The sequence below is a fragment of the Mytilus trossulus genome, chromosome 6, assembly GCF_036588685.1.
Source record: "Mytilus trossulus isolate FHL-02 chromosome 6, PNRI_Mtr1.1.1.hap1, whole genome shotgun sequence".
In the NCBI taxonomy this organism is placed as follows: Eukaryota; Metazoa; Mollusca; class Bivalvia; order Mytilida; family Mytilidae; genus Mytilus; species Mytilus trossulus.
This window is the reverse complement of record NC_086378.1, coordinates 73,912,719-73,936,697: the sequence shown is the minus strand read 5'-3', so window position 1 is coordinate 73,936,697 and position 23,979 is coordinate 73,912,719. Positions and strand designations below refer to the sequence as shown.

At 30.7% G+C, this 23,979-nt stretch overlaps 1 protein-coding gene across 6 annotated transcripts in view; it reads left to right on the top strand.

Annotated features, from left to right (window-relative positions):
- LOC134721830 (calbindin-32-like) overlaps positions 1-23,979 on the top strand; it is a 61,508-nt gene that overhangs the window by 35,850 nt on the left and 1,679 nt on the right. The window contains exons 4-11 of one of the 6 annotated variants that reach the window (XM_063585072.1): positions 1,368-1,454; positions 7,496-7,552; positions 7,868-7,951; positions 10,051-10,106; positions 12,955-13,000; positions 13,435-13,485; positions 21,118-21,174; positions 22,221-22,292. In XM_063585072.1, coding sequence (XP_063441142.1) covers positions 1,368-1,454; positions 7,496-7,552; positions 7,868-7,951; positions 10,051-10,106; positions 12,955-13,000; positions 13,435-13,485; positions 21,118-21,174; positions 22,221-22,292 — 510 coding nt within the window. Of the gene's footprint in view, positions 1-1,367; positions 1,455-7,495; positions 7,553-7,867; positions 7,952-9,939; positions 9,996-10,050; positions 10,107-12,954; positions 13,001-13,434; positions 13,486-18,438; positions 18,460-21,117; positions 21,175-22,220; positions 22,293-23,979 lie in introns of all 6 variants that reach the window. The other 5 variants (XM_063585073.1, XM_063585075.1, XM_063585074.1 and 2 more) reach the window with 5 other exon arrangements.

The following is a 23,979-nucleotide window of genomic DNA, read 5'->3' as shown; positions in this document are numbered from 1 at the left end:
TTATGACGTATTTATCATGTTAAGCAGTTATTCAATCATTTAATTTTTTTCTTTGATATTGCACCAGTGCCATCTTGTGAATGAATGATAAGTTTTATAAAATGTCGCAGACTCTCAATGGAAACTCTGAGAATGTATAAATGTCTGCAGAACAAACTAATCCGTGATTCCCATTACTGTACTACAACTGAGAATACCTATCGTTGCATATAATTGGATTATCTGATCTTACAGGAAACAATAAAGTCACAAATCTAAAATAAAGGAAATGTGGTAGATTGTCAATAAGATAACTATCAACCAAAGCCCAGATGACATGATTTTTAGCTACTTTAGGTCACAGTAAGCTTTTATTCGGAGCATATGGCTTATCATTGATATGGTCATATTTATAAATTAACTGTTAACAAAAAGTTGGACTTTTGAAATACTAAGGCTTTTTTACCTCAGGAAAAGATAACCTTTACTGTTTTTGGTATAACTTTCAGGAATTTTGATCCTCAATGCTCTTCAACGACGTACTTTATTTGGCTTTTTATTTTTTTTTGGATTCGAACGTCACTGATGAGGCTTTTGTCGACGAAATGCGCGTCACTACACACGAGTAAAAGTGTGGAATGGCCTATATCTGTACTCGACCGTACTAATTTTTACTCGACAAGTCTGAATTGGTCTGAATTTTACTCGATATTACTTGACCCCAGTCTAAATCATACTCAACTGTACTAATCTGTTCTCGATACCCTTATCTTTGCACTTAAAAATAATCTTAACTATTACTCGACAAGTCTGAAACAGTCTTAACGCCATATAGCAACAAAGCTCTGAACAATACTCGACTAGTTTGAACCATACTTGACCAAATAACCTCTACCTTTTTTTTTATTTTAACTCTTAAAATAATTTTCTTTCTAACTGACATGACAGCAGCCACAATAACATAGTAATATATATGAAAACAGATTTAAACAGCCTCACATGATTCTCAGATTTGTCAAATAGAGATAATTAAATCAAATTATCTTGTAAAATATTTAATTATATAGATTTTAAAGTTTAAGAGTTTTGTTACAAACAGAGATCTTTTACCAACCACAACTATTATACTGATGGTATAAACTTGTTAAGATGCTTTTTGTTTGGCATGTTTTTCTTTCTTTTTCTTATAAATTCATTTTTCCTAAAGTAGAAATTCATACTGTTAAATATCAGACCCGTACTTTGACAACATTTGAGAAATCTACACTACGATTAATACTTGATATTTTAACTCTTAAATTTATCTGTAAACTGCTTTGTGTTTATCTTTGTGACAATGGTTTTGCTTTGCTTAAACATTTCATTTACTCTTTTATTTTTTATTACAGTTGGCTCAGATTTTACCTACAGAAGAAACTTTTTTGCTGCTATTTAGAAGAGACAATCCACTCGACTCAAGTGTTGAGTTTATGAAGGTAAACATTTACAATATCATTAACATTTAAAACTTGCTGTTTATTTTCAATTGCGAAATATATGATATAGAATATATTAAAAATACAACAAGAAATGGAAACTATTTTATTCATTTTAACTCTTTCCGTTATCATATATATTTTTAATTTGATAATAGCTCTTTTAAAATTGTAATCAACATTGTTGAATAGGTATTACAAATTTGATGACTTTTAGGTATTACATAATGTCCCATAGTGACAAATTTAAACATTCGTATTTGACTGGTACTTTTTTCTCTCCATATGTTCCAGATTCATACCGAAATAAAATATGTAACGATATATATAGCTCACACAACCTGGAGAATGTAACTGATATAGCATTCTGAAAACCAGTCACTCCATGCATTTGTGCAATCAAAAACAAGGGCGTATTTTATGTTTTTATCTCGGGTTTTAGAAGAAAAAAAAACGAGGTGTATAAAGATATAGGCCTTTTAATATTTTTTTATTACCATCCTTTACTATTACGAAACAGTAAAGACTAATTTTTTTCTCTTTTTTTCTGTTTAATTCCAATACAAGTTACAAAGAATTTGTGATTTGAGTCCAGATAAACACAAAGCAAGTAGAACACATGTATTTGGAATGACATAAACAGAGGTAGACAAGCCCTTAAAGTCACACATATTACGAGTAGAATTTTTGAATCAGAAATTAACCTAAGAAAATACTAGATTCTGTGTAGCGAGCACACATTTTGTGCTTAAAGTATTTACTTAACGCCCTTATGTATATATTGGTAGAGTATTACCTGCAATCAATATATCAACATCTTCTAAAAGGCTATTTATCAAAATATCGAATGAAGGAAAGGGAATATATAGGCCCATGGGTCATATGGACGATAGAAAATAGAAATAAACTAATGTCTTATTTACGTTTTTGTGATTGAGGTAAGCCTTCCAATTGCTATTAAAAGTAAAAAAAAATATTGCGACAACATTGGGAAAAAGTCAACTACGCAGTGATCAAGAAGATCAGAAGCACCTGGTATTCCCAAGAAACTCTTGTACTTGAAAGGAACAGAATAATAGATTCTTTTTGTGTTATATTTTTCGATATAGTTATTATAAGATCTTAAATTCTGATTTCCAGAACTGGCACATTACAAGACAGTACGGAACAATAGATCGACGTTTGATTCTAGATTATATAATTTTTCGACAAATAATCTTTTCGGTGGCAGAACAACCTGGTACCCGTTCGAAATAATTTAAATCATAAAATCGGCGTAATTTGAGTGGAATATTAATTGCTTTTCAATGATTTTATTGTATACAAAAGTATATAGCAGTTTATTTCCCTAAAATTTGATACTGATTGAAAGCTTGAATTTACTTCTTTACGTTGCTCTTACTTGACTTGGTATTAGAATGTCCTACCACTGTTACGTAGGTGTCGACAAAATATAAACTTCGGAGTTAACAGTCGGTAATGTCAAAATAGTCTATTGTTAAAAGTAAATGACGTGTCTAGACACAAGACCAAAAATGCCACATTTAGTTTTTTTTATCTAAAGCACTTATTCGAATATATAATCAAAAGCAGTTGAACAGTATGTCAGTCATAGTCATTAATCGAATTATAAATGGTTTTAAGATCTACTAATGCATTTTCTGAGAGAACACAGCACTTAAGTAGGACGTTTTTGTCCTAGACTACATCGACTGTGTATACGAGTTTTGTTGCATGCAGCAAAAAATGTCCTTTTAAAAACTAATTGACCATACATAAACAACTGTCAGACTCAATTAACAATCCCTGACTATTTTAAATGTTTCTTGTTTGACTTTTCCTGAAACAATTTTGTTCTAAATTTATTTTGTATATTCCAATTCATTGTCTAATAGGATTTGCTCGTGCGATGAAAATTAAGCTTTACAATTTATAAGAATATATTTTTCAACGTACACAGAATGCCAGACATCATTAGTATTATAAAAGTTATAGTGGCGAAGTGTGAATCTTTCCGAAATATCTAATTCAATTAAATTTAACGTTGCATGATAGCATAGACTGCACTGAAAGATATGAATCTTAATGACAGATTCTGGCGAAGTAAATTTACCGAAAGGTTTTAACTGATAATCAAGGAGCTTTTTATTTGATTACTTTGATTTTAGCTCTGTCTTTCAGTTCAAATTATAGAACACATGGCTGCAGAGTGATATAATTTACACGCATATTTTGTTTGTTTGGATCAACCATATTCGTTCGTGTTAACATTTTATTAAAATTCTCTTAATTTGTATAATGTTATTTCTTAGCGTCAATGACATAGGTGGTGTTGGGTTTGTGAAAAGAATCATTTCATGGCATTTTATTGAAAAATTATATTTTTAACTCTCATGCTTAACTTGTTTCACTATGACATGAACAGATCAAATTACATTCATCCATGATATACATTAAACTCACAGCATTCTAAAGTCAGGAGAATTATCAGACTTTCACATACATATTGAAGGTTCGGTATATCACGTTTGTTTATCTTAACTTTAAATTTTAACATTTTGTTTGTTTCCATCGCACGATTGAATTCAAGGAACCTTAGACTTTGTATCCCATGTATATTAAGTTCTTACAATTTGTCGACTAATAACCCCAGGTATACCCAATAAACAAATAATCACTTAAATGCCGATACATATGCTTAAATTGAAATATTGTTACAAACATATACTGCATTCGAAGCATATGGTCAATTTTTAATTTGTACGTGTACCAAGACTTGTGAATTGGTTTTTGTCTGAAAGATTACAGGCAAATGTACTGTTTATATGTCTTCAATTATACGAACGATATTATAACAAACAATATAAATTCGTTGATTTCGGAACGGGTAGAATTGACAGGGTGGTATACAAAGAACAGTTTGTTTCAAAACAAGTTGTTTGGAACAATAAAATCACAATATTTATTTTTGATACATTTATTAAATACATTCTCTTGGGATGAGAGCATTAAACTTATCCTTTTCAAGTCATTTCTGAAGGTGACCCTGTCGGATTTCATTTATTTAATCTAACACTTATACTTATTCCCTCCTTAGTGAAAACTGAAATTAAAGTTACATCTAGTTCTGTTTTATTCTGTAAGAAATGCATAACTGATATAATAGATATAAGAAGATCCAAGTCGCAATTTGAAAAAAAGTGAACAATAATAGGTCAAAGAACGGCCTTTAACACAGAGCATCGGCTCACATCGAATCGAACAGCAAGCTATAAAAGACCCTAAAATAATTAGTGTTAAACCATGCACTTAGGAAGAGCAACGGTATAATCTAAATTCAAAGCGAGAGACGAGAAACACTTATGAAGCACATCAACAAACGACAAACACTGAACATCAGTTTCCTGACCTAAGACAGGTACCAACAAATGCAGCGTGTTTAAACGTTTAATAGGCGCCAATATTTACCAAAACATGAAACAATAGTGTAACATCACAACATAGCCACACTATAACATATCAATAAGAATGTTCGATCTTTCGTTTCATTAAAAAATATCCAGTATAATCATAAAGTCTACAATTGAAAATAGTCTGTAGAGAATCTCTGATAGATGAATTTAGTTAAGTCGTTACTCATTTGCTTTTTCTCGAGAACATCAATTTATCTAAATGTCTAAAACATTTAAACCGGGTATACAATAACGATCGGTACATCTGCAACTGACAAATTTCCCAGAAGAACCACAAGTATTCACACCCTGTTTAAACTTATACATTGAGAACACATAAACAACTGATCACATTTTGTAGAAGATCCGTTATATAGATACATATGGAAGCGTTGATTTCTGACAAAAGAAACCATGGAGTTGGACATACAGAATTATTGAATGATTTAATTTGGGAAACACAATCTTGATATGTATACTAAATAGCTTCGAATTGAGTTGTTTATAGTAAAAGTTAAAATCATAATAATCTGTAGGTCAACAGTTGACGATTTTGTTATTTGATTAGAATAAGGAAAGCCTTATAATAGGCTTTGAAGCGTATTTGCTACTCTCTTAAAAGATGAAACAAGAATGAATGACGTTTATCATGAAATTTTAAAAATGCGATAGTAAGAACATCCGTCTGCGCATGTGAACAATATGAACAAGAAATTAAATATGAATGAAGTTTGTATTGACATATTGATTATGAAATAAAGATGATAAATATGCATGTTGCTGTATTGATATTAGCCGTAATGGGCTGTGAAATAATATGATTGTCCCAGTTAGTGTCTAGACAATGTTCAATGACCCAACAGGTATTTAAATGCTCAGTTCGGTGTCCGCTAGTACCAATCAACATGTTCTAATTGTAGTATACCCATAACAATTGGTTGTCAATATACTCAGCTAAAACGTTTTCCACAGAGTTTAACTTTTTGGTAAAACTAACGAGAATTTTACGATAAGATCTTCAACAAATCATACGTTATAATTAATTTTCTCATTAGTCAATATTCTCAACTGGAAATAGAAAGAAATCTATTTTTAGGTTATTGTCAATCATAACGTATTTCTGTCTGCCACAAAAATAAAGTAAAAAAAAGATCATTTCGTTATTCTCTCGTACCAATCAAAACGTTCTTATGTTGATGTTCCTGTCAAACTGGTTGTTAAAAGACTCAGCTTAAAACGTTTTTCGTAGAATTTAATTTTTTGGTAAAAGCAATGAGAATTTTAACATCAGAACTTAAACAAATCATACGATTTAATTAGTCGTTTCATTAGTCAATAATCTCATTTAGAAATTGAAAGATATCTATTTTTAGTTTATTTCCAATCATAAAGTATTTCTGTCTGCCACACAAATGAAGTAAAAATGATGATAATTAGTTTCAGTATCTTACATACATGACAATAAACATTTAATTACTGAAAGTTGGACTGATAGAAAATATTACTTCAATGCGAAACCTCGTTTTTAAAGTGTAACACAGAGAATGTCACTTCTAGAGTAGAAACTGCCTCTCGAGTGCACAAATATGTAGGAGAAGAGGTTATGCTTTCTACTGTATTTCTAAATCTGAAATTTGAAATTTGAAGTCTTTATATTTGTCATGCTTTTAAATCCGTTTGTTTATATTTGTATTTCCAGAAACGACAGAAAACATAGGACTTTTAATCAGAAATCGCCAACTAGTATTTTGATATCAATATTTTCCAATAAAACATGTAAAGGGAAAAAGATACATGAACAAATTGAAATATAACACTTACCGGCCATTTTTTTTATCTAAGTAACCATTTGCATACAAAATATTCACTCAGGATGATATCTCCTCGTTTTGCGTTTAAACACCTCAGTCAATATAATATGTGACGCGCGTGATTGTTAAACGACGGACATCATCAACAGGAGTTTGTGTTAACACCCAAAAGTACTGCACCAGGGCGACAAAAACGAAGAAATATATATACACGACAACATCGTTAATTGGTTAAATGTTACGATGAATTTACGTCTAAACGCACACGACCATGAATTTGCAAGGGGTATAAAACATTATTAACGTTAGAAGCTCACTATGTCAACGTGCCTAGTCTGTTTGCTTAAAGTCTATGTGCTTTTTAATTTTAATTTTCATTTCTATTTCATTTGTATTCTATTGTATTCTCAATGAATCTACGTGATAAGAACACCGGTTTTCTTTTTTGTATGTTTCCAATTGTCATCGATCATAGAAGTCTTGTGTATAAGAAATATAATTTCAATAGATATGATGCATAATTTGGTCATGTCTTATATGCCAGTTGTTATAATTCGTGTCTCTTAGTGTTGGCGTTTGTTTTTGTTACACTTTGGTGTTCCTGTTATTCCTGTATTTTCTTTTTATAGTTTGAATTTTGATTTATTACCCCGATTGTTTTCTCTCAATCTTTTCTTGTCTTTTGAACACCGGTTTACTATTGTTACCTTTATTTTTAACTATTTATTACTGATATCATTAACTTTTGAATTCTATATTATCTTTTGTATCATTGTAGGTATGGAAAGAGTATGATAAAGACAGGAGTGGATATATAGAAGCTGACGAGTTGAAGGTAATGAATGGTATACGTCAATTAAACCGAACAGAATCAAAAGTGAATTCTAGGAAAACAATAAAATCACAAAAAGTACTAAATTGGGATAAAGATCATTGATTAGAAATAAGTGCAATATGATATTTTTTTCAGAATTTATCCAAAATTGGCCAGTATATGTTAGTGATTATTAATGGAAAGTTACAAATTTATCTAAAAACAATAAGTTTTATATGTATAGAATACATGTTTACTGAGGTACGTAATTTGCCATAGATAATTGTTTTAAAAGCCTGGTGTTTATGTTAATGTAATTGCAATCTTTTCTTTCAGACATTTCTGTATGATCTTTTGAAAAGATGTAAACGACAAGCTGACGTCAGCGAAGAACAAATGATAACATATACAGATACTGTGGTAAGATAAGACGTCTTCTCTGAATTGAATACAAATTTCTCCCATGATGTAAGATATAGTGATAATAAATGACCAAAGGGATATAACAAGGTTTTATAAGAAAATATAACCATAAATTGATTTTGAATTGTTATAGCTCAGTTTTGTTTTAAGTTTTGGGTTTGTTATTATCATGAACGACTGCATTTATATTGACATGTATTTCATTCGTTCATTCCAGGTTTTTTCTAGTAACATTCGTGTTGACAAGACCACTTTCTTAATACTAAATTTGTTATTGAAACTGTAAACGAAAAACAATAGATGACACATTAATCTTTTCATTTAACATTCTGATATTAAAGAAAATTACTTTTTATCAATGTAATGTGAGTTTGACTACTGTTTTAATTACATATTTCAAAGCGACATTGAAATGGATTAAAATCAATAGTAAGAGCTTGTGCTGATCAACACTGTACAACATAAGTGTGACTTTTTCTGAATAACATACATTACATAAACGTATCGACATAACTTTGTTTTGTTTTCATTTGTGAATATGTCATAAAATTACAGGAATGTTTGGAAAGCCAGAGGCAAATATGCACCTTATTAAACAGACGTTTTTATTTGTAAAACAAAAAAATACTGACAAGATCAATAAAATCATTTAGATTTCATCAAAAGGACCGTAACAAACCAATTGCGAATGATCAAAAGTGAATACTTGAGACGCAATACCAGAATATAGATTGCACGTGTCTACAACATATAAAAAAAAGTATTTTTCTGTGTCTTCATATATCCTTCAGATATCTGTATGCTTTAACATACATGCAGCTATCAGTGACTCTTTTCTAACGATCTCTTTATACACTTTAACGTGATAATGACACATAAGATTTCAGGATAATACATGAAATACGATCATGAAGTAAGTAATAAATTCAAAAAAAACAAATGAATGAACATGTTTGCGGGTGCGAAATTTTCTCGCTGTATTGGTGGCCTTCGGCTGTTATCTGCTCTTTGGTAGGTTTGTTGTCTCTTTTTCACATTCCCCATTCCCATTCTCAGTTTTATTATATGCAATTTACCCAAAATCAGAAAAATAAGAAACAATAGCAATCGCAAAAGGTGAAAGTTGTATAAAATAAGGTACGTTGATTAAGTAAATGGGTCCACAAAAAGGAGATTATAGGAAAGATCTTGAATTGAAATATTGTCAATAAATATTAGGACATGAATCATATAAATGTACATACAAATAGTACTAATGATAATTTTTACCTCTTCTAGTTCAATTATCTTTTTGATTGATGGTTTTGCATGCAGGGATATTTAGTTATTATTTTTATTTCGGTAAACTCGTACAAAATCAATAAAGGATGAATACCTCTTTGTTGTATGAAAATTAAAATAATACTTTGGTACCATTAATTACACAAGTAAAAAATATTGAATCGCTCTTATGACGGTTGAGATTTCAATCAGGCTATAAAAAGTAAAATCACAAAAATACTGAACTCAGAGGAAAATCAATTTGGAAAGTCCATAATCACATGGCAAAATCAAAAAACAAAACGCATCAAAAACGAATGGACAAGAACTGTCATATTCCTGACTTGGTACAGGCATTTTCAAATGTAGAAAATGGTGGATTAAACCTGGTTCTATAGCGCTAACCCTCTCACTTAAATAACAGTCTCATCAAATTCCGTTACATTTACATGATGCGTTAAATAAACAGTCACAATCAATAAAATAGTCAAAATATGGGAACATCAGTCATCATCGTATAACAATTTAACAGGACACAACAACATCTACTATCTACGAACACATGGATTGATTTGAGTGTCTGACGTCAGAAAAATTATATACGTCACATAAATTTGTCGTTCAATGTGCATACAATAGTTATCAAAAGTACCTGGATTATAAACAATTTTAAATTTTACATAGGCAATGAGCGTTTGAACATTGTATTTCTATTTTCATTTCAGTTGAAACTTTTTGATAGAAACGGCGATGGTAAACTACAGTTTAGTGAATTAGCCAAGTAAGCAATTACTACTGTTAGACATAAACATCACAATTTCTTTTATTTTTTTCAGCTTCAACTTTTTGACAGAAATAAAGACGGCAAATTGCAGCTTAGCGAAATGGCGAAGTAAGCCAAAAGTTGTCGTTTTTGTCGCGTTTGTAGCATTTCTTTGTGCCTATTGTCATTTCTTGTTGCACGCATTAGTAAAAAAATTTCAATCTGAAACGACCAATTCGATCTCATCATCATCCGAATCATCTGATGTTAATTCTTTCTCAAATAGATTTATATACATACGGCTCAAGGTTATTTTAGTGCAGTAAACACTTTAGTTGCAATCGGCCCAGGTTTGACCCCGCAATTTGAAAATAACATCGACCTTAAAGTTTTTTGAAAAGGTTATTAAAAAGATGCGTCGCATTTTGAAATAAATAGATCTCGATTGACAGTTATCACAATCCCGAACAGTACCTAATTAGTTGAACAAGTTGATAATTGACAGAAAGGCCGAACACGATACTTACATATTTACTGTTCCGGTGTTCTACTTGTATATTTGATAAAAAAAAAAAAAAAGTAAAATAACAAAATAACTGAAATCGGAGGTAAACCAAAAGCGGAAAGTCCCAAACCAAATAGCAAAATCAACATCTCAAACTAACCAAACGAATGGACAACAACTTTCATATTTCTGACTTGATTAAATATGGTGTGATAGCTAGTTAAACCTTTCACTTGTAAGACAGTCGCATCAAATTGCATTATTTTGACAACGATGTGTGAAATAAATGAACAGATATAAAAGGCAAACATGTCAAAATAAGGAAAGAAAATGGTCGTTTCAGTATAAAATATATTTACTGATGACGCGTGTGTTGATAGTGCTGCTCATATTCTCGTACTGCTACGCGATATATTATTCTATGCATCTTGTTCTTGCTAGCATGATAGATGTAAATCTTTATACGTGTGTCCTCTTTGTATATGTTCTTTACTATTCTGATGTTCTTATACAATTTATACTCATATAAACATTCAAATAACCGATAGTTTATATAACTGTACAATAATATATGTTATACATACAAATATCGCCAATAACTAGTATTATATAGGAACGCTTGGTTTATGATATATAACCAATATAGAAGTTATTTTATACGATTATTTATGTATACATTTTCCCTATTTTTGAACTGTTCATATGTTTCGAGAGAAAAAATCTAGTAATTTTTCTATAAGAAAATAAATATAATTGAGAATCTTCGCCAAAATGTGCTCCATCTATTTGAAAAAATATGTGTCTGCTCTGTCTTTGGTAACTATGCCATTGCATAAATGTAATCACATGGGAGGTAACTCGAACAGTGCAGATTCTATCAACAGAAACATGGTATGCCAACGTAAATTAACAGTAAAAATATATCACAATCATTAATATTATGAAAATTATGGAATTAATAAACACTATTAAACATCTCATTCCTTGTTTTATAGATTTATATCGTAGGCTGATGTAAAAATGATGTCATGATGTCGCAAGTCGTGGTTTTAAATATAAAATTATGAAAAAAAAGTAAATTAAAAAAAATACTGAACTAAGAGGAAAATCTAATCAGAAAGTTCGTAATCAAATGGCAAAATAAAAAAACGAACAAAAAATGGTTTTTGATTCAACATTGGTGTGGGATTATTGTGTAGATTTGATAAAAAAACAAAAAATAAAAAAACATCACATAATTTTTTATAAAAATAAGTAAGATACAATTTAATTTGAATCGTGAGTATTACTCAAATGTACTCTAGATAAATCTCTCTTTTGTCCATCTTATAGATGAACATTGTTGTTAGTTATTTGTCTGTCTAGAATTTAATTTTAGTTTCCTTTTCTGTATAGTAAAGACATATGTTTTAAATGCAATAATACTATAACAGTGTAAACATACATCACATGCATACAAGCAGAACTGAAAGAGTACATTCTTTTACAGTTGTGGCCAATTATGTGTTGCCGGAACAAACATATACTTAAAAAAGAATTACATCAGTTGCGTTTATTTGGCAATGCTATTCGAAAATGTTAAACATAAATTGGACAAGTGAAAGTGTTTAACAAGAATTTGTTCATGGTACACAGGTGCCCATCTACACTATCATTTTCAATGAACCGTGAAATGGGGTGAAATCTCTACTTTGGCATTACAATTAGAATGATCATATTATAAGGCACATTTGTACTAAGTTTTAAGTTGATTGGACCTCAACTTGAACAGAAACTACCTCAACCAAAACATTTAACCTGAATCCGGACGAACAAACCCACAGACCAGAAAACATAATGCCCATAAATGGGGCATATAAACTAAAATTATGACATTAACTGAACGTTTTAGTTATTTTGAATTGGAGTGGAAATACAGTTATTTCTGTGTTGAATTCAAAGCTTTATTTCTTAAAAAGAGCCCGTGTTCAACCATAACATGTATCAAATGAGTTATAATAAACAAGACATGAAATCTTCCATAAAAAAAACGATAAATAAGATATTTATTTGTATAAGAGAAACGGGTAAAAAGACTGATGAGCATTGCATATTGCTTGGTATGAATACCCGTTATTTTATGTCAGTAAACATGTGAAACTCGCAAAGGCCTCAATTCTGTATCATGATTGGAGTTGATATTCAGTATAACGTTATTCTTTCTCATTATGAAATCTCCCATTATGTGCAAAACAAAAAATAGTTGACATGAAGAATGAAACAAACGTGAAAATGTTATATGTAAAGGTGTATTTTGACATTTATCCAAATTCTTGTTGAAGCCATAATTTGAAAATTCCTTGTTATTCTACTAAAAAATTGAGGCTCTATAATTTACAGTTAAAATCTAAACTAGCAGTAATACAAAAATATGGCATTATAACTATTTGTAAATCAAAATATTATTACCATAATTGTTTCATTTCGTTTTAGGTTACTGCCTGTAAAAGAAAATTTCCTTTGTCGTCCAGTTTTCAAGGTAATTTGATGCGACTACTTTCATTTAAGCTGTTCTTCATTCTGTGTTTATACTTAATCATTTATTACGAACGATATGTTTTTCTGTGTGAAATTTGTTCAGTTCGGGGAATATAAGCCCCCAAAAAATTTGACCTATATATACTGACATATAATCTTAAGCATAAAGTTAGGCAGTAGGTTTGAAGCAACAAAAACCAGTATTGAATGCAAAGAGACTAATAGATGTGATGTAATAAATGTTGGGAATCGTTAATTTTTTTCGTTCTCTGTTCGGCTATTTATAGACCAAACTTTGAAATTTATATTAAAGTATTTCGTATGGTAGACTTGTTTCTATAAAAAGACGATTACCAAAAATGAAATATATATATATACATGTCCTACAACTATTTTGACATTAGTACATGCTGTACGAAATTCTGTTTTTTTTAGAAAATTCTGTGTAAACTTGTGAACAAAAAGCCATTACGTCCCCATACACCTGTAAGTTTGTGTGTCGCTTACATGCTCAGATAATTCTGCGTTTTGGAATAGGTTTAAAATATAAAAGCTTATAACTATATATATATAGTTCACACCAATATTATTGCTTGCTTTCCGAGGGTTTATGATATTTAACAAACGTTTGGTTTTGGACGTAAGGGGTAACCTATGACGATAGTCTTTCAAATAGGATAACTTTTATTAGTACTTTCTTTTTAGGGGTTCAAAATTTAAACATTGATTGGTTTTCAAGATTAATGCTAACCCATGACGAGTGTCTTTGAATAGCATAACCTTTTTTGTTACCAAAATACTTTCGTCCGTATATTGTCCAGTTTTTTGTCATTAGGGTTACCTCTTGAAACATTTCAGTGATTACTATTGGTCAATAGAATAGAATGGATATTTGCAACACAAGATATGTTTTTTTAAACATGGGAATGGTCCAAAAACTTATTATTAGAGACAAAAGCTTGTGCTATCCTTATTATTAGACAATACATTATGTACTCTTGTGTTTTTTTACAAAATATTTTTTTCTCCGCTTTACAAAACGGTTTTATAGAACAGTTTTGATTATTTTGGATAATTTCTGTTAACTTTAGATAGTTTACGCGAGTTTCATGAGTCAATATGACACTGGGGTCTCCTTTTATACAAATATTTAGGATTTAAAAAAGTCTTTGTTGTTTACGTTATTTGAATATTTTGATGATTTACAAGTCTTTTTCTGATTAAACAAGGTTAGGACACAACAACTTCATTAAACTTAGTATAAATATCTACAATGCCAATTGAGATCTGCTATAATCTAAAATAAAATGAAAATTCCTTTACAAAAAACAAACTTTTTGTGACGTAGCAAAGACTATGTGTAACAACTATAATAATTGTTTAAGGTAACACGATACCGAATGACGTTACGCCACGAGTTATCGTTCCTGACGTTATCGAATAACGTTCACACATTCAAGCCAATGCATCAGGTTTTGCAATCACAAAGTGATAAAATTATAAAAAAAAATATTGGGTATTTATGTGACATTTTTAATGGTAACTTTTTCTGGATACTTGATGGAGTAAAGGAAAATAGATCCGAAACGGAAACGATTACTGTACGGAGTTTGACTAATGTCCTGACAACCTGACAATGTCCTGACAGAAATGAAAATGTTAAATACCTATTTTATTATTGAAGGATTAACTTGAAATTTGGAACCAAGTAAGATGAGAACTAATATTTAATATATAAAAGGAAAATAAATGAAAAAAATATTTATAAGAGTTAGAAAACTTGCCCTAACCAAATTGACTTTGAAACTTCTTATGTCCTGACAGCTATGAACCAGCGATTTTTCTTTTATTATTGACTGGATAGACTTCAAATTCAATACCATGGCAGATTAAAACAAAACTTTTAATACAATAATACAAGAAAAAAAGAAAAAATATTTATAAGAGTTAGAAAACTTGCCCTGACCAAATTGACTTTGAAACTTCTTATATCCTGACAGCTATGAACCAGCGATTTTTTTTTTATTATTAACAGGATAGACAAACACAATATAATGGCAGATTAAAAAAATTAATACAATAATACAAGAAAAAAACCGAAAACTTGACCTGACCATATCTACATCTTTCCCGTGACTAATGTTCCGACCGATGTAAATTGTTTATTACTTTTTTTCTTTGAAGGATCGACTTCAAATTTGATGTCAAGGAGGATTCTGACATAAAATATAGAAATATAAGAAAGGATCGTTTAAAAAATAATAATTAAAGAGTTAGAAAACTTGACCTTACCAATATCGACACTGCCCAGACTTATGGCCTGACCGATGAAGAAAATGTTAATAACTTTTTTATTATTGCTCATTGTTAATCTTTAAAAATGAATTACTTTACTTTTAAATATTCTGTTTCTTTTAAAATTAAGCATCTGAAAGATTTATCTACATATAATAGACTGAGTTTTATCATAAGTCTTTATTCTTGGTGTATGTTTGCATAAATACTTTTTCATAATGAACGCCGTATTCCCATGAACATTTGTTTTGAAAGTAGGAATCTAATCTATAGAAACTTAGGATAATGGGTAAAAAACACGAGGAATTGTTGGTACATCTATTTATTTGTGTTAAAATGGTCGTCAAAAACACCGCTCGGGCAAAATGGAAAAAGGAAATTTATCTGGATGAGAATACGGATAGAATTAGGCGATAATGCACAATACAAGCAGACTTTGCAACTCATACAAAAATAGTTTGTTTGTATGGAATGTTAAGAAAGTGGTTTACTTGGTTATTTTGCCGAATATCTTTCTCTATGTTCCTGTTTAAAAAGTCACTGAAATTCATTGTTCTGTTCAGAGTAAATCCGATATAGTTTCGGAAATATTTTGAAAATCCTATTGACCAAGTCTACACGGGATAGACAGCAACATCGGAATGAAGCCTGAAAAAGTTAACGTAGGCTGAGAAATACATGGGAACTTGATTCGGCAAAAGTAAGATTTTTTTTTTCTGGACAATCTGTGTTTTTGGCGACAAGTTGAAAACAGTTGTTTTTCTTTCAATTTTAGCATAGCATTACCTATAGTTGCAGCTGAGGGTGAAACAAACAATTTTTTTCTCAGGGTCAAAAACAAATTATTTTTTCTCTCCAAAAACTGGAAACAAACTTTTTCCCAAAAAAAATCCAAAGCCCCCCCCCCCCCCCCCCGAAAATCAAATGGTTGCTCCCTTATCGTCGAGAAAAGCCCGAGGAGTTTCACAGTATTAAAATGAGTTTTTAGAACAAGCATGCAACTTCCATGTAGATCTATATACATGTATAAAAGAACTGTATGCATTTCTTTTTGTGGATAAATGTACTATTTAAAATAAGATCATATATGTATATTGTAGTGCTAGTATAGAATGTATTAGCATGAGCTTTAGAAACACGATGGAAAGCGAGACTCGCCGAGCTTTCCACTTGTTTCGTAGCGAGTGCAGAAACCTTTTATAATTCTGACAATGTATATAGCACATAATTTTATATTTTGTTTATATCCTACAATTTACACCCCAAGGCCTAGGGTGAACAGGGATAACAATATGGTCACTTGGTCTTCTTCCGACTGGCAGTAAAATGCTTCCAAAGTAAGGCGTCCATTTGGCTGTGCGGGATGTATTATTTATTGTTAACTGCGTCTTGAACATGCATAAAATATTTGCCACTGGACGAAAAGTTACCAGCAATCAATCCTAAAATTCAAAATTGCCACTTGAAACTAACAGAGCACGCAACATCATATCGTTTCACCCGTGTAAATTCGACCGTCAATCCCACACTTCCACACTTGATAGTCTTTTTGCTTCAGGTTTAAATTGTGTACCTGTTTTTTAAAGGTGCGCATATCGTCTGGATTTTCTTTTTGTTTGTTTGTTCATGACAGGTTGCTTGATTAGGCATTTTGATAAATTATAAAGGCCCGTAGAGTACAGACTCCGGGTAACATCTCCTTCATGTGGAATTTCAAGCTTGAGCTTTTATGTTTCGCAGTTTGTTTTACTTATAAAGAATGCATATATGATCTCAAGATTTGTTTTATAAAATACTTTTCCACAAATGACAGACTGTTGAACTAATAGTGAAATTTTGCATACAGTTTGCAATGTTTGTCCGACTTGCTAAGCAAGCAACTCACACATTTACACCACGCATGTTAGTGGAATTTCTATGTGCATGACGAAATTAATCATATCAGTAGAATCTCATATCACTAGGAAATTTACGGAAACCTTACAGGGGAAACGAAAATAAAATAAACACCCTTCAGATCCCGACACATTTTGTGTTTTCCATTTCTCATATCTTTGAGGAGAATAACGTTACATTCTGTATTCAATAACGTCACACGTTTTCGGTCAAATTCTAAGGGGATCAATCAATTTTGAAGAAATTTATCTCAAAAACAAGGATGGTGACATATGATTTTCTATACATGTATGAATTCAGTTTGTAATTCTGAATATTATGTTAGTTTTTTGTTGTTGTCCGTATATTACAACATAGCCATCCATTGGAAAATCTAAAAAGATAAGCCGAAAAACAGGCATTTCCCTTATATACCTCAGTAAATTTGTCGCCAAAATCGACGTTTTCCAATGAAAATACCAAGAAAACAAAAATGGTGACCCCCATTTTTTATTACATATTTCGATGTAACTCGGTGCAAAGAACGCGTATCCAAAAAAGTTTAAAAATCGGGAGATATGCCATTCGGTATCGTGTTACCTTAATGTGTGAATTAAACCAATGGTATTTAGTAGTAAATTTTACTGAATATTATCCCTGGGTATTCAGTGGTAATTTAACAGGGAAACTTGATGAAATGCTGAACACCAAGTTTAATTGTTAAACAGCAATATGTGCAATAAAGAATCAATCAGAGTGTTAAACAAAAAAACAAAAATTCCTTTACATATATCAATAAATCTGAAAGCAATATTGCATTGTACATAACATAACTTAATATGTCTAGATAGATGCTTAACACTTATGTTAAAATCATTTTAGATGAATATTGTACAAATCTTTTTCTTCTTTTCATCTGATGAAAAGAGATTGCAGTTCTTTCTTAACGTATTGATTGTCTTTGTGCTAATGCTCTCTTTCCAATTTAAAATTATTTTTGCTACCAGCACCCTATCTGTTTTGTATATTAATAGAACAAAATGCAACGTTTGGATACAAATTGCTTTCTTGATATTTACGAAAGTAAAACAAATTAGAAACATTTGGGCAACGAACTGATTAGCTAGCCACTTTCAAAGTTAGATATGGACCGTTGTTTCAATAGCGCAACATATACGTGTAATATAGATGTCCGAGAAAAACATACAGATTTTAGTTTTTGATTTTATCTGTGTAAAAAATTTGAATAATTACAACTTTCAAATTTAGCTGACTTTGGGGAAGAAAATGGTGAGCTGCATGAACATGTGCTTAACCAACATTGTGTTGTTTACATTTTAACTACATTATATGTACATTTCTTTTATTTTTCACTGTTATGCACAGTAGTTAATCAACAATTGAGAAGGTTTCCTTTAAATTTCTAAACAAAATATCCTGTTTTGTCACATTGATTTAATAAATAAAAAAATGTCTTCATTTTCATTTTCATTTTAACATCTAATATCTCACTCACCATTGCGTCACATTTAAAGTATCAGAGGTGTGCCGATGATCAAGAATCGGAATTCCGTTTTAGATATACAAATTGTCATGAGGGAAGAAATGAATTGTTCGGTTTTGTATATGATGAATGTTCTTCGTATTTAAATATAAATGATTACAAAAAACAGGTCTATAGCAAGTTTAGACACAGACACATCGTATTTGAAAATCGATTCGTAAAAGTTTGCTAAACATTTGTGTAGTTAAGTGAACATGCAGGTCGAAAATAATAAAACTATGTATGTTTCCCTGTAAGTTAAAAGTGAGGGAGCAGTTTTACTGTTAATTTTTTTCTGACGAGGCATTAACATTAACTCACAAACTAAGGATTCATTTTAATCGCACGTTAAAATTGTCACAGAAATTTCAATCTAGATTGGCTCTGTAAATATTATTATCAAAATTTCAGTCCGTACTGTTGTGAACTCAAAATCCATAGGCGTATTGTTACTTAATTTGAACGATTCATACAAAATTTGGAAAAATCAAAACAAAGGTACAACATTTTTTTCCTTAAAAACAAAAACTTGTTAAAATGATGATCTATGGGTATTTTAACGGTAATTTTAGTATCGTTTGTACATACATTTGAACACATATTAACCAAATCAAACTTGTTCCCGCTATGAGACCGTCATTCGCCTACCGAACCTTTACCTTTGAGGAAGTGACTTCTAATCTTTATCCAAATATTCACCAACATGCTCATCTAACAAACGATGCTGTGATCTTTTCCCTCGATCTAGTTTTAAACAATCTTTAGCCGCCATCATTTCTTTAGCTAGTATCAAATCTAGTTTGGTACGGGAAATCACAGGCATATATATAGTCTTGTGACACAAAAACCTAAACTTTTTGCGACTTGGCTTAAAGACGATGTTATTTGATAAAATAAAAAAAAATAATAATTAGTACTCCTCTGTACGTAAAATAAGACGAAGCATCGCAGAAGTGTAGCATGTTCTCTGCTGTCTCACTGAGAAATTCTGCATAAGTTAGTATGTGTAGTCTCGGGCACTTTTTTTCAGTATTGACTGATCAGTCTTGATAGTGTTACCATTTGGTATAATACCAATTTATTTCGGATCTGTTAAAGATTAATGATTGACCTTTGTTTTTATTTTATCTGGCAGTTTGTGCATTGAGTATTTTTTGTTTAACTATCAGTCATATTTTTATATGTATGTATTTACCTGGAAAAAGCCTTTATAATCACACTTTTATATATTTTCCCGAGTTGCAATAATTGACCGCACGTTTTTTATTGTTGCACATCTATTAACTTTTCTATGCATGCATATTATCCCGCTAGTTCTCTTATTCAATAGAAGTTATTATGCTTCATGAGATAAATAAGGCGATACATATCAAAAGTACATTCAACAACATAAAAATCAAAAACGTTTAAATCGACGAAAAGGCAAACAACAATTCGTTCAATGGGATGATTTCTTGTTGTTTTATGCTATCTTAAGTGTTGTATATACTACAAAACGTTTTGTTTATTACATAATACGATATATGACTCGAATGAAATTTAAAACAGTATTGAAAAAAATACCAATCGCACTGAGGAAACTTCTGACTCGAAAAATATTGTGAATTCAATCGATGAAATTCTATCATTTTTTGACACTGTGGTTTTACATTTCTTGTTTGTTCGTTTTCAAAAATTTTGATAGTAGACCGATGCTTTGAAGCCTAGATTCTTAAAAATGTTTGATTTTGCGTGGTTTCTTCATATAAAGTCCTTTTGAGGCGTAAGACTAATTAGTTTCAAGTCAGAGGTAGTCAAATGACAACAAAATTACGAAATCCATGATATTAAGTTTGAAGAATGAAGTTACTTAATATCTATATTGTTTCATCTTTTTACCATACATGCAACCTCTAGTACCTAGACTAATTTTTTTTGTAAAACTGAAGTTTAGTAGCACACTAAATGTAATTTAATTGCAAGTAAGAACTGTTTTAAAATTGGCCTGCTGCGCAGAAGTACTGTCCTGTTATGTAAATATGTTTCATTCCTTTATTTGTCCTTTTTCATTGATACATATATCATACGTCAATATGTGCTTCATTTGTTTAGCACTGCGTAGCGGTGCGTTTACTCAAGCACACTGATACATGTTCGAAAGCACTTCTAAAATAATCTCTTTTTATATATATTGTGCACTATTATAACATGGATATCTTTTTTTCATGTGCAGATCTAAGTTTTGCTTTATGAAAGATCAACACAAATTTTCATTGTCTGTTCGAGCGGAAAGGAATTCACATTTTTTTAAAACATTCACACAACCATTTATATACCTTATAATCCATGACAAACGAGACGTTGTTATACAAATTGTATTAACCATGACAGACTACTATTAAAATATTGTTTCTTATTTTCAACAGAACGCCAATAGGTTAACGACCGATGACATAGATCGTGTGTTTTCTTTATATGATCGTGTAAGTATTGGTAATTGTCAGACCTCTTACTGTACATACTGTCATAATAGTAACATTGCTATAATATATTCTAATGCAATTTGGATGTAATAAATTTTTTCATTGGCTAAAAGTTGCCGTCAAATCCACAGTTGACCAGGCGTAAATTTTTATTTGACGGTCGCAAATCTCTGTTTTACTGTCTCCGCTACGCATCGTCAGTAAAACTGCATTTGCGACCGACAAATCTACAATTGACGGTGGCAACTCTTCAACTACTGTACTGTTATTCCGTAAATAAATGTATTTATTCTATATATTTCTCATATCCGTGGCTAAAAAAGGAAACGTCAAAATAGACAGTACACAAAACACAACATAGAAAACTAAAGACTGAGGAACACGAACCCGTTAAAAACTAGGGCTGATCTCCAGTAACCCGGAAGGACAAGCAGATCCCTCACCACATATGGCATCCGTAATTTACAATAGGTTTTATTACAGTGAGTTTTATACGTCGAAACATAAGTTGTTTTTAAATGTCCTTAATCAATAAGATGCTGTAAACATGTTTTGTAAATAAGACAGAAAAGTTGAGAGTTTGCTAAAAGAAAATGCCTGTTAGCTAAGTAAGTATGTCTGTTTTGATTTTGTTTTTGTCTTAGGCCTCTGCTCCATGGCATTTGTAAATTGACATCTCATAGTATTCCAACTGATATATTTGTGATATTAGCAGAACGTTTTGTATTATTGTTATATGTATCTACAATGTATCAAGTTTTATTGAAACAAAGATACAATTATCAAGCTGAAGATCTAAGCAATTACTGACTCTAATTGTATATTCGTTGTATATTAGAAAACAAAAACATTTTTGTTTTCTTATTTGACAGGAATATGACAGTTGTTATCCATTTGTTTGATAAGTCTGACCTTTTGATTTTCCAATTTACCTAGAGGATTTTTCCATTTAGAATTGTCCTCGAAGTCCGGTATTTTTATTATTTTATTTTGTGCATTGATATTACATCTTTGATCTAAACTTTATATCAAATGATGTTCTGCAGGATAATAATGGTAACATTGAAGACGAAGAACTGTGTGGGTTCCTGAAAGATCTTATGGAATTAGTAGAAGAAGTAGGTATTGTTTTGTACAAAACATTATATCTGTTGTAAACTAAAACAATATGTAAAGAACAAAACTGTAAGAGAGAACATGTGAAATAAACACTTAAAATATGTTCATGTCAAAAACCACAAATTATGCTAGGTGAGGTCGATAAGCTGGACTCAAAATAAAACTAAATTTAAAAAAATTAAAGTTTTTTCTTAGCAACAATATCTTCAACTTCATACACGTGACATGGTTAACAATTTGACCTTGCTTGATTTGCTGTTCTTTTAATGTCTTTTTTGGTTATTGTCCTCCCACATTTTATATACGATTATTTGTCTTTTGAAAGGAACTTGAACACCACATATTTTGTATCAATGTGAATGTTTTTGCTTATATATCAAGCTTTGTTTTTACACATAAGTACGCTTTTCATACTTTAAAAATAATATTTGGTGATAAGATATTGCCGTACCATGAAATTTGAAATGCTTACACATGATACGTGAATTCAGCTGGCATAAAGTTGAAAGGACCGTTATCAATAAATATACATATGAAAAAGGTCGTATTATGGTAGAAATTGTACATGCCATTAAAGCTGATAAAGTATATATTAGATCCTCTTTAAAAAAAGCTATTGCACCAGGGTTTCATTTTGAAAGCTAAGATTATCTCTTCGAAAATTTTCGGACGCTATCATACTATGATTGACCAAGAATATGTTTCAGTTTCGTAGCCACAATTTCAAACGTTAATTTGGCAAACTGAAACGGACTACATTCAACTAGTTGTATAAATCTGCTCACCTCCTCGAAGCACATGTGTCACCGTTCTTCATATGCTTGCGTTCCTATAGATTATCTGAAGTTATCTGAAATGTGTTGACTGGTTATTATTCTTTGTTTTTCTTTTTGGGCATTTGCTTTGACTTCTGGATATTATTTGTTCCCTTGGTTTTTTTTGTTGCTTATATTAAATTCTGAAATAACGGTGGTGTACATACCGCAAAGAGATTCAACATATATAAGTTGCTAATTAAAACTTTTTATAACCCATCTTTCATTAAAATAAAATATTTACAATTTCCGAAAGAGTTAACGATAACTATCAATAAAACAGTAGTATCACAACACCGATTATCAATTATGAAATCTATAGTCAGACCATAAATGTCTAATGAGCATATCCATATTGTCGGAGAATTTATCAGACAGTACATCTTAAGACCGAATATTATTTCATAGTGATAAAATGCGAAAATTTGTAATATAACTCATAATTATTGAGAGTAATCTACAGATGAATTTAGATTTGTTATACTAGTATATATAACGGGTACACAAGTGTTCATATTTTCATAATTGCAAATGATTATTTTATACAGAATCCAAAGGTATGGTATTAATTTATTTGTAATTAGATTCATGGTGACAGCTTTTTCTTCCTTAAAGCTACGACCTACCTAATTTAGTTGACTTGATGCAACCTGTTCATACACCAACTTGGTTTTTATGACTAAAGAAAGAAGGATTGGGAACTATGGATTTCTAAATTTTTGATTCAGTTTTTACTTCACTAGTTTTAGCTTAAAATGCAATCTGATACTTTTGTATGCAAAAAAAGGCAAATAGATAAAATGACTATGTTCCATTGCAAACGATGTAGCGTCGATAGAAGCACATGAACATAATTTCATTCAACAATAGT